The sequence below is a fragment of the Camponotus vicinus genome, unplaced genomic scaffold, assembly GCF_025532165.1.
Source record: "Camponotus vicinus isolate PSW18456_S1 unplaced genomic scaffold, iyCamVici1.0 SCAF_10, whole genome shotgun sequence".
In the NCBI taxonomy this organism is placed as follows: domain Eukaryota; kingdom Metazoa; phylum Arthropoda; class Insecta; order Hymenoptera; family Formicidae; genus Camponotus; species Camponotus vicinus.
Window position 1 is genome coordinate 5909921 of NW_028141946.1, and position 14966 is coordinate 5924886.

A 14966-nucleotide genomic window follows, 5' to 3' on the forward strand; every position below is an offset into this window, starting at 1 on the left:
ATTTCTGATCCTCTCAAGCGCTCCGTTATTGTTTGTTAAAGACCGTTTCATTAAATAATATTCGCACTAATTATCCAATGCAATTAGTTGAAAACAAATTATGTTATTGATACTAACTTTAATAATAATAATAAATCAATTATAAGAAAGGAAATTTAATATAAAAGAGAAAATTTTTGTTTAATAATTAATAAGGTATATCTGGAGTTGTTCTTAAAAATATATAATAATATTACAAAGAATTTTCTTTCTAAAATATATTTGATTTTGTCGATAAAAACGTTATATAAATAAAAATGATTTAGTCTAAATTTTTTTTAATAATATATTATCTCCATTTCGTTATCTAATAGAAATAAAGGATGAAATAATTACGTGCTTTTAATTTAAAAAGGATTATATAATGAGGGTGAAAGAATATTGCATGATACAAGTATTTGTTGTAAACGACTTTTATGTACAAATATTACCAATGTTTATACAACATAGTTCTACGTCCATTTTGTTAATACCATATAATGACTATTATTCTATTTACAAAACTTTTGTCTCTCGTGTTATAAATTTGAGTATCATTTATTTGTGGCAGTGTAAATCTTTTATAATCTTTTAGATCCATGGCCCCAGACGACTCTCGAGTACGTTAGCCGCGTCAACGCGTCCCATCAGTCTTAAGTGGTTCAATAAATCTGCTAGAGCTGTAGCTTCGCGATGTCTAGCTTCCCATAAGTCCAAAATATGTTCCGTTGGACTCGCCTTCGTCGCAAAATAGTCGACATACCTGTTAAAATGTTACGCCGGTGTAAATTTATTCTGCAAATCCGCCAAAGAGAGATAGCTTGCAAAAGATTTTACTTTAAAACTTACCGATCTACTTGTAGTCTTTGAGCCAACATCCGCCAATCATTTCCACGTGCGCTTGGCGGATCCAGACACTGGCATAATTGCTTTCTAAGCGTTTTAGAAAATCTACAGCAAATCGAAATAAAATTTCATCGATTTTATTATATCTTAATTAATTTCACTCTCTTTTAAATTACAGATAAAGAAATACCTAAAGGGTCTCGGAACAACGGATTCTGTGGATCTTGTCGAATTTTTCGTTCGCAAGACAACTGAGGATTCCATCTTATTGGCATTTCTCTTTCCACTCATATTATTCCTTTTTACAAGATCAAGATCGATCCTAAGCAGCAAGCATTGATCTTCGAAGCCACGTTGACAAGCACGAAGCTCGAAACCGAGTCTAAGCTCACCGACGATTTTTTCTATTCTGAAAGAACGCCGGATACTGATTCTCGAGGATGCCCAAATGCGCCGATAAGGTACTTCCAGTCGCTCGGCAAAACCGCTCTCTCTGTCTTCGAGATCGATGCGAAGCGAAGTGCCGCTTGCACGAAATCCAAGGGTCCCATGATCGATGTGAGTGCTACCTAAACGACGTTCCTACAAAAAGAACATAACTCAAAATGACAAACGCAAAAAAAGATTCATTATACGAGCTATATAACGCTGTAATTTCTAACGCATGTTTATGGTAAACATGCAAATTTCAAATATTTTCGACTCACCTGTTCGCTCACGAGCTTGAATGATGCTTTGGTGTCTTCGAACACGCGGCATCTGACGTGATCGCGTTCGCGCGACAAGAAAACTGCCACGCAGAGCCGTTTCACGGCCAATCCAGGCGCGACTACCGAATTTTCTCCAGCAACTGCGTAAACACTGGGAGTTTCCGTGACGAGGAACACCCCAGCATGATCGAGCTGCGCGAATGGTTGGCCAGGCATATTCGTTGGATCACCGCCGAGCATCAGTATCTTGCGCCAGGTTGTCACGGACGTCGAACCGCTCGAGCTCATCGATGAGCTCGTGGAGTTGTTTGAGCGAGTCTCTAGATCGATCTCCGCGGACCACAGACTTAGCTCCCAGTTTCCGGTTCTCAATTCGGCGCAATGTTCGAACTGAAGGATCACAGGCTTCACGAGATCGATACCTGCAGGTCCACAGGCCACTACCGCGGACAGCAAAGTGAGTCCAGGTGGAAGATTCGGTCTAAAGGAATTTTCTCCCAAAACGGCAAGATGTAAACTGTGTCGACGACCACGTGGAATCGCACCTTCCGGCACAGACATCGAAACGCCTACTTCAGGTACGACCAGGAGAGCACCTTGCTCATCGATAATGGCTTTTACGATAAAGCCACTACCATCATCCGTCGCGGATCGCTCGTTCTCATCTGGTCTTTCATCGTCGTCCTGTTCGTCATCGTCTTCGTTCGTGCTTTCAGGATTCGCTTGATATGTCGAGCCTGAGATTATATAAATATAATTCGTCATAGAGGTAAGGAACGTTCATCTGTGCATGGAAAAGATAAATGTATTTAAATTTATGGAATATTTTGATGATGTTTTTCTAATTTTTCTTTGATTGAATAAGAGATCCAAGTTATCTGTTTGCAGAATTATTTTGCAAAAGAGTAGATTTATCGAAATTGATTGTATAAGGAGCTTTCGTGTGCTGAAATTTATGGGAATTTCTTACGAGAAGATCGTCCCTCCTCATTATCCGATATGCCGCGTCCTCGTTGCGAATTCTTGCAAGAAGACCTAGTTACGGAGGAGCTCGGCGATGGTCTCGTTGTTGACGGTAATGACAATTGCGGAACGTCATAATGATGCTCGGAACAGGATCTGCACATTGCATCAGCGCATCGTAAAATTATGTAGATGTAACCGGATACTGATTTATCGTATACCGTGTTCTCATTATTTTGATTGGAAACAGATATACCTGGGTAATCTGACGGCGTTCGATTCGTCGATTACATGTTCGAGACGCCTATCGTTAGTCAAGACGGAGCGTTCGTTCTTAGAGACGACTGATTTTGCGAGATCACCCGGACGACGAAAGTCTAATCTCGCAACACCGTACAACGCTTCCATTCTTTCTTTTCGGCGCATTAGACGAACGAAGAAAATTGTCGTTACGGCCAAAATTATCGCGGCTAAGCTTAAAGTGATCCACAGTGCGAGAATGTTTCTGTAATCGACTGCTCTAGTCGCTAGAAGAAAAAATACTTTTTTTCTCTGGAAAACGAAAGTCGAACAAAATAATTAAATCCGTTCTTTACCTTCCTTGAATACTCTTGGACCATCTTGTCCGAGCGCTGCATATAACGAGGAAAGAAATATTTTAATCTCTATTCCATATGATACACAATTTTACATCAAGATTACATTTAGAAGAATTAACTACTTTGGGACATCTTTGAAAATACTTCAACTTCACTCATCTAAGCATTTTATCGATGAATCATCGCGCATGCAAAGTCATCAAATTTTACAAATAGCAATCGAATGCGGGGCGATTAAAAGAACCGCTCGTCCCAAATAAATCGTTAGCATCGAACGCGAGTCACGAAGAACAATAAGAAACAGAAACTCGGCTGGAGCTCACCATTACATCGATCCGTGGAGCAGGACTCGACGATGACGTCCTTGCCTTGACAGGAACGACCGCCGTTGCTCGGCGGGGGGTCGTTGCAGGATCTCCTTCTTACCCTCGAACAATCAGGACCGCATACGGACCACGAGGACCAAGTTGACCATCTGCCATCAACCGCTGTATGCAACGGGGTGAAATTGAAAATCTCGATTAAATTGCGATCATCTGATTTGCGTGCCAGCGAAAGAATAGATACATCTGTACCCGCGTATCTTGATCGGGACACACATTTACAACGCAACAAACGTCTAGTACATTTCAATATAGGGCGTGTTTGTTAATTCATGTACAATTCGCGCAATGTTGCTCTATATTATTTTATGTGCTGCGTGAATGAGTCTTTGTAGTTTACCTACCAGGGCAGGAAGGATTGCATTCTACCCTTTGTGTAGCTGGTCCTGGGCACGTTTGACCGCCGTTGATTGGAACAGGATTTGTACATGTTCTTGTCCTCTTTTGTACGCCTCTACCGCAGCGAACGCTGCACTCTGACCACCCGGACCAGGACGACCACCCGCCGTTCACTGGAGAATGGATCGGGAAGAGAGAAAAAAAAATATCGACGAAATTAAAACGGGAACAAATAACATCTTGTTATGTCCCGCGGCTTGAACGGGCCAAGACATGAATGATTTGCTTATCCAATGCAACGTCAATTAAAAATAAGAAAATCAAAGTTTAATCACCGTGAAATCTGCAAGCACATCGACTTCGAATTTAGTTCGTGACAAAGAGGTATGAATCTGCGATGCAGATATTGATTACACAATTCTTATCTCGAGAATACAATATAAAATATAAATAAGTAGAAAAAGTTCTGGCAATATATAAAAAAGATAATATAAAAATAGACATATAACAAATAGAAAATAAAGAAAAAAATTGTATACATGATAAATTGATACATAGATAGAGAAGCACAAATTCTTTAGCATTTTTATCTATTCTCGATTATCGAACATTTTTTAACCACATCCGTTATTTGCTATTATTTGTTATAGATAGATAAATAAAATTGCTCACCATAAATCGTGAGCACTGCCGGTTCGCTGACCCTCCTCGCGGCCAGGTTCTCGGCAACGCACGAGTAGTTCCCTTGATGCCTCAATTCGGCCTCTCCGAGGAGTAAATGTCCATCGGCGGATTGTACGAAGCCGGACGCGGATACCTCGTTGGGATCCGCGTCGGAGGAGGCGGAAGCGGCGCCAGCGGCCGTCGTCTCGAGAGGCGAGCCGTTTCTCAACCAATAAACCTTCGGCGTCGGTACACCCAAAGGTGGCGAACATCGCAATTCCGCGTTGCGACCGACTTCCACCGACAGCGAGTACGGCGGTGACAGGAAGTGCTTCTTCAGATCTACATCGGCCGCAATAGCAGGCGGTTTTTTAATATTCGCTCGGGAAACACGCTCGAGAGAACGTCCGGACGATGAATGAGAAATACAGGAGGAAAGAGTGGTGCTCAGTGATATTAGAGGGGCGCGTATAAACGCGAAAGGGCTTTTACGATTTTGCCATCAGAAAGGCGGAAAAAGATTTGCGGCGCGAGACCCACGGAACGCATAACAGCGGTCATTCGTTCAACGTGGCTATCCGTCGCGGCATTATTTGCCACGCCACGTCCGCGCTCAAAAAGCGAGGCTTTCATATCGCCCCCGCTGAAGAGCGTAAGTACCGGCCGAAGCTCGGCGTATAGTATACCACGATGCAACGGTTACGCGCTTTAGAAACTGCCGGAATTCTATGCCATGGTACGTAGACCGGACTGATGGATGATACGTCCGGCATCACAAAGTCCGCGTTATGGACCATCTACGAATGCATCACTTTAAATGCATTTATCTTGCCTGGCTTCAAGATTTCCTCGTGTGATACATCGTAAGTCAAACACAATTTTAATACGTTACTTTATCTTCGCTTTTATTTTTGAAAATTTAATATTTTTCTCCATTCACATAGACTCGCGTACAAATGACTCCGAAAGTTATTTTTATCTTGTGTGCATTTATGTGAGCGATAACTTTTATTATTTCGAATTTTGATAGTGCCGAATAAACGGCAATTACGATCGCTTAACATTCATTTTCTTCGGAGTCTACATCATTGTCATCTGCAAATGCATTTTATATGAGCGCAAAATATTCAAGTGTTAAACACGCGCGAATAATTGAATCGCTCACTAAATTAATCGCCTGCGCTTCGTTCATTCGAAAGTAGAATAAGATTGTTGTGTAGGGAATTGTCCTGTGGCGCGTCGCGTATCCATCGATTCGATCGGCATCATGGATTCAATTTCGAAAGCACGTCTGCTTTCTGTTTGAACGCAAATACCGATTTAATTTTGCATCCTGTTTGCCACGCTTATTTGCGCGGGATAGTGCGACTCGAAATGTCTAAATGAAAATTGCTCTTGCGCTACACCTTTTACGAGGCGCCCAATCCCAATGCAATCGTATCGTTATTGGAATTCCATACACGAAATACCAAAATACACTTTTCATACAGCTTAACGCGATGTATATGCGACTTTATTTTAGCTTTGATAACCGACGAGTGTTCCGCATTGAATGACAGAGATTGTACATCGTTTCCTCTCTGAAAAAAACGCAGCGCTATTCCGAGGCTTACGCGTCTGTCGTTTCGTTTGCAATAGAATATCGATTAGATTTTGTATTCGATTTGCGCGTCACACAGGACACTTGATGAAAACCGAATCGCGCTCACTCTGTTACTTTAATTTGTTCCATCTTCCGGCTCATTGCAAAATGTGAAAGTAAACTTTACATCGAGTATTGCGCGCGCGCAAAAGACTTTACACGAGTTACAAAAATCATATTAATGAAGTTATCAAAAAAGTAATATAATGAAATAATAAAAATTTCTTATCGTACATTTAATGAAATATAATTTGTATGAGACATTTCTGCGGAAGATATTTTTTTACGTGCAAGTAAAATTATACAGAAGAAGAATATCGACAAAGATATAATTTAAAGTTATATATATTACAATATCGCTCTACAAATATAATATAAGCTTCCCATAAATTTATAATAATCCATTTTTACGGTCCAAACTAGCGTAAATTACGAGGTCTTTGTTACTATTGTTCAAAGGCTTCGTGCTTCCCCTCGTTTTAACGTGAGCGAAAATGACGTAATCTCCTGAGTTGGAGCACATCGTGTAACGCGAAAATGAGCGACGCATGGTCATTACCGCAACGAGAGAAAAAAAGAATCCTTTCGTTGCGCCGGTAAAGAATCATTCAAAGAGAATCGAGGGGGAGGACAGGGAATATATAGGATAGCAGGGAGAGAGACAGAGTGGAGGACTCTCTACTTACAGGCGACCTCAACCGTAGCGGGCTGCCCTCGAATTTGACCTGGTCCCGACCATGCCACGCACTCGCACTTGAATCTCTCTTTCCCAAAGTACTCCTCGACCTCGTTCCTCGTCACGTTCAACTCGACCTCGACGACCCTCGTTCCAGTACGAGGGTCGACGAAATCCTGCTGCTGCGAACGTTCGGCCCGGTCGCCGTTGCAGCGAAAATACACCTGCGGAAAAGAGCCGGTGGAGCGTGCAGTTCGCATGCCGTGAAAGAAACAACTTGTCTTCGTTAAATTGCGGCTAAGTGGGTAATAAGAACTTGGAGAGAGGAGAGAGTTGTGCACAAAACTTGAACCGAGAAGGAAATAAAGACAAAGGTATTCTGCGAAAAGGAGCATTGTGCGAAAATGATACTTTCGTGAATCATGTAGTACAAAGTAGTAGCTGTAATACGGGTAACGAGAAAATGTATGTAATAAAGTAACGAATCATCGTAAAAAACATCTCGTAAAAAGAGGTACGAATTACAACAGAAATTGTTACAAGTGCAATGCGTTACCTGAAGAGCGTGCGCGGCGCGACAATGCAACGTCGCCGGTTTCCCTTTGACGACAAACGTGTCGACGGGCTCCGCCAAGAAAATCGGCAGGGAACCACCAGCGATGAGATCGGTATCGCTCGTTATAGTCGCGGTCTCGTAGTCACCGTAATCATAATCTTCGACAGGATAACTCTCCTCGTCATCCTCCTCTGCGTCATCCTCTTCCTTCGTACCTAGCGAGCAACGCATACGCTTATCCCTCTTGCACGGGCGGAAAAAATCGATAATTCCAACGCGATTCATTCCGTTAATCCGATAAAGCCGTCAGCATAATCCTTCCCGACAGCATTATCCGTACGTTCCCAAATTTTTCATATCGAATCGATTGAATTAAATCGTCGCCGCGAGGCTCGCTCTTGGTCCATCGGGGGGATTAAAGCCGCGTCACCGCGATAAAGAGAAATGGCGATGTGTAGAGACGTTATCGGATTACTAATGGTGCATTACCGGATCCGATAACGTGTCGAACGTTTATTTCCACTCGTCCTTTCCTGAAAATCCATCTATCGCTATCCGAAGACGCGACATTCGCGGCGCGATATATTTAGACGTCGAGTCGGATACGATGTAGTAGGACGTAGTAAAACAAGCTTAACGATACATAGCGGATTTTACATCGTGTATCAACCCCACGTTCACGCTTACATCTCGCGGACTTTAGGCTTCGTGTTCGCCGTCCCGCTCCTAAGCCCCCGCGGGAACTTTATTACACCCCGAGAACGATCGCGCCTCTCTTGTTTGACTCGTCGCAGTAAACCAAGCACCGGCGGACGATGATTACCCCCGCTGTCACACTCATGAGAAAACATGTCACGATCCGCAACGAGGGGCTTTCGCGAGGAACGCGAGGCGTAAATTTACGCCGCGATTCGAACGGCTGTGCACGTTGGTCGGAAACGAGTTAAAATGAATTTTCAGTCGTCGCGGAAGCGCCGACGTTGCAATAATAGCTATTAGTATTTAGATCGATTTGTACACTTAACAATATAACATAACGTATATAACATATTTTTTATAACGGACAATATTACGTTTTATTTCAAATAATCAACATGTGCGAGATGCAGTTGTATTTTACACACACAAGTGTTCTTTTAAGATAATTGAATCTTAACATTTTGAAGATATTTAAGATCATTTAATAGATTTTAATAGATTTTAATAGATTGATTAAGACATTTAATAGATTTTAATTGATAGACATTGTCACATAAACCTACTCCGTTACTTACTTTGGAGCGTACTGGCAAGACGAAGAAGCGTTAAAAGAAGAATACTGATCCTCAGCTCCATCGTTACTTCACATTTCACTCAAATCGGCGTTTTATTTGATGCCACAAACAAATTTCATGCCCTACTCTGACACGTCTTACTAGCGTCGCGCTTGTTATCACTCTCAGAGGATTTTGACTTCATCACCGATGATTACTGTGTCAAATCTCATTTAAAATCCTGTAGAATTTCAATAAATATCCGCAATACACAGTCGTGCATCATCACCGGTGGCTCGTGTATCAGGACGGATCGAATTTGCCATTGATCGAAGAATAGAAGCAAGCTCGATCGATTGTTCGCACGCGAGATCCATATGGTAGATCCAACGATCGAGCGTCATATTTATAACCGTGCGTTGGAACTTTTCAATTTGCAAGAAGAGATCCGAAAAATACCATGGATAATTAGTCGCGGCTCATCTCGAAGGCTACATGACGAATCTGAACGAGGGTGCTCGCACTTGCATGGTTGCACTCGCGTTCGAGTGTGCGAACGGGAGGGGACACGTGACCGGTCTCGAACCCCTCGTACACAATAGCGAGCGAAACAGAGGGAAACGAGGGATTCGCTAAGGAAGGGTGGCTGCACGATGCTCGCGGGTCGGCACGCGGTGGACGACTGAACTTGCCGACGTGCGCGCACCTCTATATATATACATATATATATATATATACGTATATATATATACGTCTCACTTCGATACCGACGCTCTTCTTCATCCCCTTGTCGTCGGGGGTGTTGCTGCTGCTGCTACTGCTGCTGCTGCTGCTGCCAGTGGTGGCGGTATCTGCGGCGGCGGCAACGACGACAACGACGACGGCGACGGGGATGGTGGTGGTGGTGGTGGTGGTGGTGCTTGCGATGCCGGAGGCTGCCCTTTCTTCCAAGAATGTTCTCCTTCCGTGCTGAACGATGATCGACAGATCACTCTCTTGATATATGTATCCATCTGACTCTTATATCCGCCTTCACAAAAGAAAGTCGTTTATTTCTTTACATGTTTACTGTTATCGAATTTTAAATTTAGTTCAAAAAATATATGATTAATTTTTTTTTTTAAGAAAAACATTAAATTGTATATAATTCCGAAAATAAAAATAATGAGAATTAAACGATTTTTGTTGAGGATATATTTTCGAGAAATATATTTTTCTAAAATATATTTTACATGCATGTATGCAAGCAAAAAGTATAAAATTAATTTGTATAACGTTAAAGAGAATGATCGTGAAGAAAAATTGATAGCTGTAATACTTCAACTCTTTATCGTATCGGAACACCGATGACATAATCGACAACGATCAAAGTCAGGAATGAAAGCATGATTGAGGGTCATTTATTTCTTAACTAAGATCCCATTTGTGTTTGGGACATCTTCTCGGATAAAGTCAGGTACTTATTGGCTCGTCGGGGAGCGCATTGTTGTGCTCGAAACGTCGATACGTCCGTTCCTTGACGATTCAATATTCATCCACCCCTTCATTCATGGCACGTCGTAAAGCCAGCGCTGTTAGTATCGAGGTCATTGTTATCGTACCTCGTCTACCGCCGAGAAGCTTTGGTAAGGATCGAATGGATATCACTCGAGCATCCTCTTGGTGGAGAAGAGGATCCTTGCGGGAACATATGGGATTTCCTACGGTCGATCACTGCCGATCCGCTCGAACGTGAAATCGAATTCAACCGCGAGGACGAGTTCTAGACGCGTCGTCGCGGCGACGGCCCTTTAACCTCACGACTTCGTATGAAGATGGGTGTAACGGTAAACGAGTTTCCGAATCGCTTGGTTACACATCCAGGAAACCGATACCTTGTTGCTACTTGGCGTAAATAGATCGGAGAGTGCGGAACGCGTCCGTGTCGTGTCAACTTGCTCCACGGGAGAAATCTCGCATGAAAACGTTATATGCGATCTATATAGACTGTATTAAGTGACAAACGTTTTTAATGATTTTTAGATATTGTAAAATTTTTTTTCTATCGTAAAATAATCCATTTATTAGAGTGAAAAATGGAGATACAAATCTAGAAATATTTTTCCACTGATCGCCCTTCCTGAGAATACAACTGACGTACCTTGATAAACATTAAAGGGCATTTAAGCATCTCTTCACGGAATTCCGTTACGCTCTATTTATTTGAGGTATTTCACGACGTTCAACCAGACAGGAAGATCCCACGGTGTTTTCCCGTAATTAATGCTGTCCCATAGAAAGGATTACCGTGTACACAAAGTATACATATAAGTACACATTAGTGCTCGATCGAAGTTTGGCATATATCGCGATAACGTTTAAATTGCTCCATGTCCGGGTATTAAGGTGGCTGCAGCATCGAATGGCCTTAATCCGGATCCATACATTCATGTATTCCGTCATTATACATTATACTCACATGTATATCGGTTCACCGAGATGTCGAAGCTTGACTTATGCCGATGGCCCTCACTCGCAGATGGTTATCTCTCGCCTTTACGAGAGAGTCGATCCCTTCGAGCTCGTGCAAGCGCAGAGCGCTTAAGCGATTTAACGTAAACACACGTAGCAATTTGTCCCGGGCTTTATGTCGCCCTCGGGAAAAAGGAACCCACGCGCTCGTTCCGTACCATTCTACATTGGAGCTGAGAGAGAAACGTATCTGGTTTGACAGAACCCACACGACAAGACGGTGAGCGATAGGCAAAGGAAGGAGTAAAATGTAGAGCGAATTAACAAAGAGAACAGCTTATTGTCTTACTTTGCCCGCGGATATTACGGGTAGAAGTAAAGAAAGAAAGTGTGCGTTTCAACAATGATCCCAAAGGCGAACATTACGATATTGACATTTCACTGTGCGAGTCTTTTCGCCGATAACTAATTACACTTGCTAATCTTGCATCTTTTGATAGTAATGAATCCATTCCACTCTTAACCGAATAAAAAAAATGGATGAATTTATTATCAAAGTAGCTCTTTACGTCATATCGATTCCAAGATATATTCCATGAATATAAATTATCACATGTTTGTTTCGCGTTTTATAGCATATTGGATATCGTGATATATCTAGATAATGTGCCGTTAGAATTATTAATGCCACCGTTTTTACTTTCATCATTTATTCGCAGTAGTTTAAAAACAAATACAAAGCTGTCGCATCGCTATAATTATCTAAAAAATTATTAGGTAAATATATTATTACAAGCACATTGAAGTCACAATTCTAATATTAACTTCGATTTTTATCGATATGAATAAAAAAAAATAGAAAGCTGTTGCATCGCTATAATTATCTAAAAAATTATTAGGTAAATACATTATTACAAGCACATTGAAGTCACAATTCTAATATTAACTTCGATTGTTATCGATATGAATAAAAAGTCTGGCCAAGACATACGCAAATATTTAACTTTCAGGAAAGATTTTTTTCCTGTATAAAATAAGAGTAAATTTGCCGTCCGAAATACGTCATCAATCATCGATCGATGACGTTAATTGGTCGTTTCGGAATGCAAATGCACAACGGATACGAATGATCCCACCGTACATTGTTATCCATCTTTGTCCGCATGATATGCTGGACTATCCGCGGCGCGCGTGTTTGCGTCGGGCGACGTTTAGTGGAAATCACAATTCGCATAACGAGATAATCGGCGGGCGTAATTAAAAACAATGTCGCGTCACATATGATTATGCGCGGCTTGCGAACCAGTGACAATGAATATTGCCCGATTGCAAACAGACACCGTGCGTAATTGGCTTCCGCGCTGCGGCCGTTAAACGCCGGACGATAAACACGCTTAACGCGTTTCGCCAAATATGTCGCGCGATGATCAATGCGATTGACAGAATACGCGGATAACGCGACGACGCGCCCGACGATTTAATCGTTAAACCGGCGACAGTGTGTTGCGTGGTTTCGTGGGTCGCGACATTTGCTCGCAAATGAACTTTGCGCGCCAGACAAGGCGTGAAACGTTCGCCAAGTTACATGCAAATCGAATTGAAGATATTGAAGTGTCACGGGACACCGTTTTCGAATATATCATCGGACGGAAATATTGCATCTCCGAGACTAATTATTTATTTGTTTGCTTCTGCGAATATAATCATCTTTTTCTATTCTTATCTTATGAAATTAAAAAATCGATATCTCTTTTTTGAATTTAACACACATGTATATAATTCAAGCATAATCTACCTGCCATGGGATTTATTTCAAACACGAAGATGAGAATAAATCGTGTAAATTTTATTTTGTTGACAAAATAATCTTTCATTTCAAGAATAAAAATCTATCTCTAATGATTATTTCAATAAATAGAAAGAAATTTTAAATTTATTCGAAAAAGGTACTATTTTCTCTGGATATATTATTTTCAAGACATGTATATAGCGAGTTATTCTCACTGATCCAACATATGTAGGCGCAATGTGTTGCACCGTCTGCTATGTATTACGTCATTTCAAGCGGATGACCGTACTCGTCGGCGTTCTCGCGTTTATACAATTCAACAGAACATCGTCAATATGTATATATGTATGGAACGTGCACGGGGTTGAGGAACCTCTCATCGATTGTATCCCTCCTAAAGGGTTGTCCGTAGAGGATCTACCTCTTGCGTAGAAACTTCTTAATATTTCAGCGAGCGTGCAGCTGTTGTCTTCGCAAACTCGAGAAAGCCTACAGTTCTCTTATACCCCGAATGAAAGTGGTGCGGTTGTGACGAGGGATAAGGAACTTGGCCCGGTATATAGCTCATTCGGTGTCGTCCGTTTTGGAAACGCGCGGCGTGCAATTGTTATTAATTCAACGGCGCTAAGAGGACTCCACGGGCCGACCGCGGAGCAAACCGAAATACCCATTAGCCATCGGTTATTCATGTCGAAAGTTCGTCGCACGCAAAACGGCATCCCGCAGCTGTCTCGGCGAAACACGGGTATCGTAATGTCAAAGCGCGTGATCGGACCTCCGGGGAAATTGATGGATATCAGCGAGAAGAGCGATCACAGGGTGGAACATATAGTTTGGCAGGAATTGCGTGTAATTGTATTATTACTATTATTATTAATGCAATGTTAATCGAATTCATCTGAAGGAGAATATTTGGACAATATTAAAAATATTGAAATTATACATTTTATATTCTTTACTTTTTCTTAATTTTCGAAAAAGTATCTTTTTCACACGTGAAAGGTGATTTGTTGGTTAAACGTTCCGACTCTTGTCTTTTTTGTTTAATGTTCAATACGAAGAAAAAAAAGTATTTTACGAAATGAAAATAAACGTCATTCAGCTTTCATCACTTGCGGTTGCACGTGCATGGTGCAACTTTTCCGAGGCAAGACCGAACAAAGAAAAGATCCGATCTAGGAGTACAGAGACGTTGACGTTACTTATAATGCATGAGTCTCGAGGTAATAGAATACTTGTACATGCAAAGCGGCGACCAGTGCTCCGGGAAAACAAGTCGTTTTCAACCCCTTCGACAGAATTTTACTTCCGCATTACATGCCGGTACAGAGCATCTGTATCTAAGTTTAGAATTATGTATCGTACAGTAAGCGCGTCTCATCAAACTTTTATGATTGCAAAGAGAAAGAAACTTGGTGTAGAGAGAACGAATATAATATAATTTCCTAAGAAACGCTTGACTCTTTATCGGAAATAGCTTAATGCATTTCGATAAACCATTAATCTTTTCTCATTTTTAATTAATCTTCCACTGAATATACTATCTTAAAAACAATGCCACACTCTGTTTTAATTTTCTTAATTGCATAATAACGTTGCTTGAATGTCAGGACTATAACAATACGACATTCGCATCGTCGTAAAAATAAGAGTCCCCTTTTCATCGACACACAATGGCCTTATTCGCGAGACGCCCACCACCAAGAAGAAACAAAGACCTTGCTTTGAGACCAAACTTTCATCATCCTCAAGGGCATGCTTTGCAATTTGCAACGACTTGTCGCGCGACAGAAACTCCCTTAAGCTGAACTTTTCTCTATAAGACTTAGCGAAAAAGAGCAACTATCCTCGACTCGCAGTCTACTTCCCGGCATTACGGGAGCGGGACAAAGCTCCCAATTCTTGAAAGCACTCTGCGAGATACGTCCTCAGATCTCGACACACACACTCGGAACAAGTAGCGATTCTGCGATAAGCGAGGATTCGCTCGCGTTCGCAAAAGTACGCGGAAGAAGTCGATCGCGTTCTCTTCTCATAAAGGGCGGGAGAGTCGCGGATGGTGACAAGAAGCGAAGGAG

The 14966-nt window shown here is 41.7% G+C and overlaps 1 protein-coding gene across 3 annotated transcripts in view; it reads right to left on the reverse strand.

Moving 5' to 3' along the window:
• Positions 1–446: 446 nt before the first annotated feature.
• Positions 447–14966, reverse strand: part of LOC145960037 (netrin receptor UNC5B) — a 248613-nt gene continuing 234093 nt past the window's right edge. For all 3 annotated transcript variants that reach the window (XM_083079304.1, XM_083079303.1, XM_083079305.1), the window contains 13 exons: positions 8670–9678; positions 7396–7610; positions 6850–7063; positions 4531–4863; positions 3864–4031; positions 3460–3624; positions 3134–3169; positions 2794–3064; positions 2545–2693; positions 1572–2311; positions 1055–1446; positions 868–969; positions 447–781 (listed from right to left, as the gene is read on the reverse strand). In XM_083079304.1, the coding sequence (XP_082935430.1) occupies positions 610–781; positions 868–969; positions 1055–1446; positions 1572–2311; positions 2545–2693; positions 2794–3064; positions 3134–3169; positions 3460–3624; positions 3864–4031; positions 4531–4863; positions 6850–7063; positions 7396–7610; positions 8670–8730 (3018 nt within the window). In that variant the 5' untranslated portion in view covers positions 8731–9678 and the 3' untranslated portion in view covers positions 447–609. The remainder of the gene's footprint in view (positions 782–867; positions 970–1054; positions 1447–1571; positions 2312–2544; positions 2694–2793; positions 3065–3133; positions 3170–3459; positions 3625–3863; positions 4032–4530; positions 4864–6849; positions 7064–7395; positions 7611–8669; positions 9679–14966) is intronic.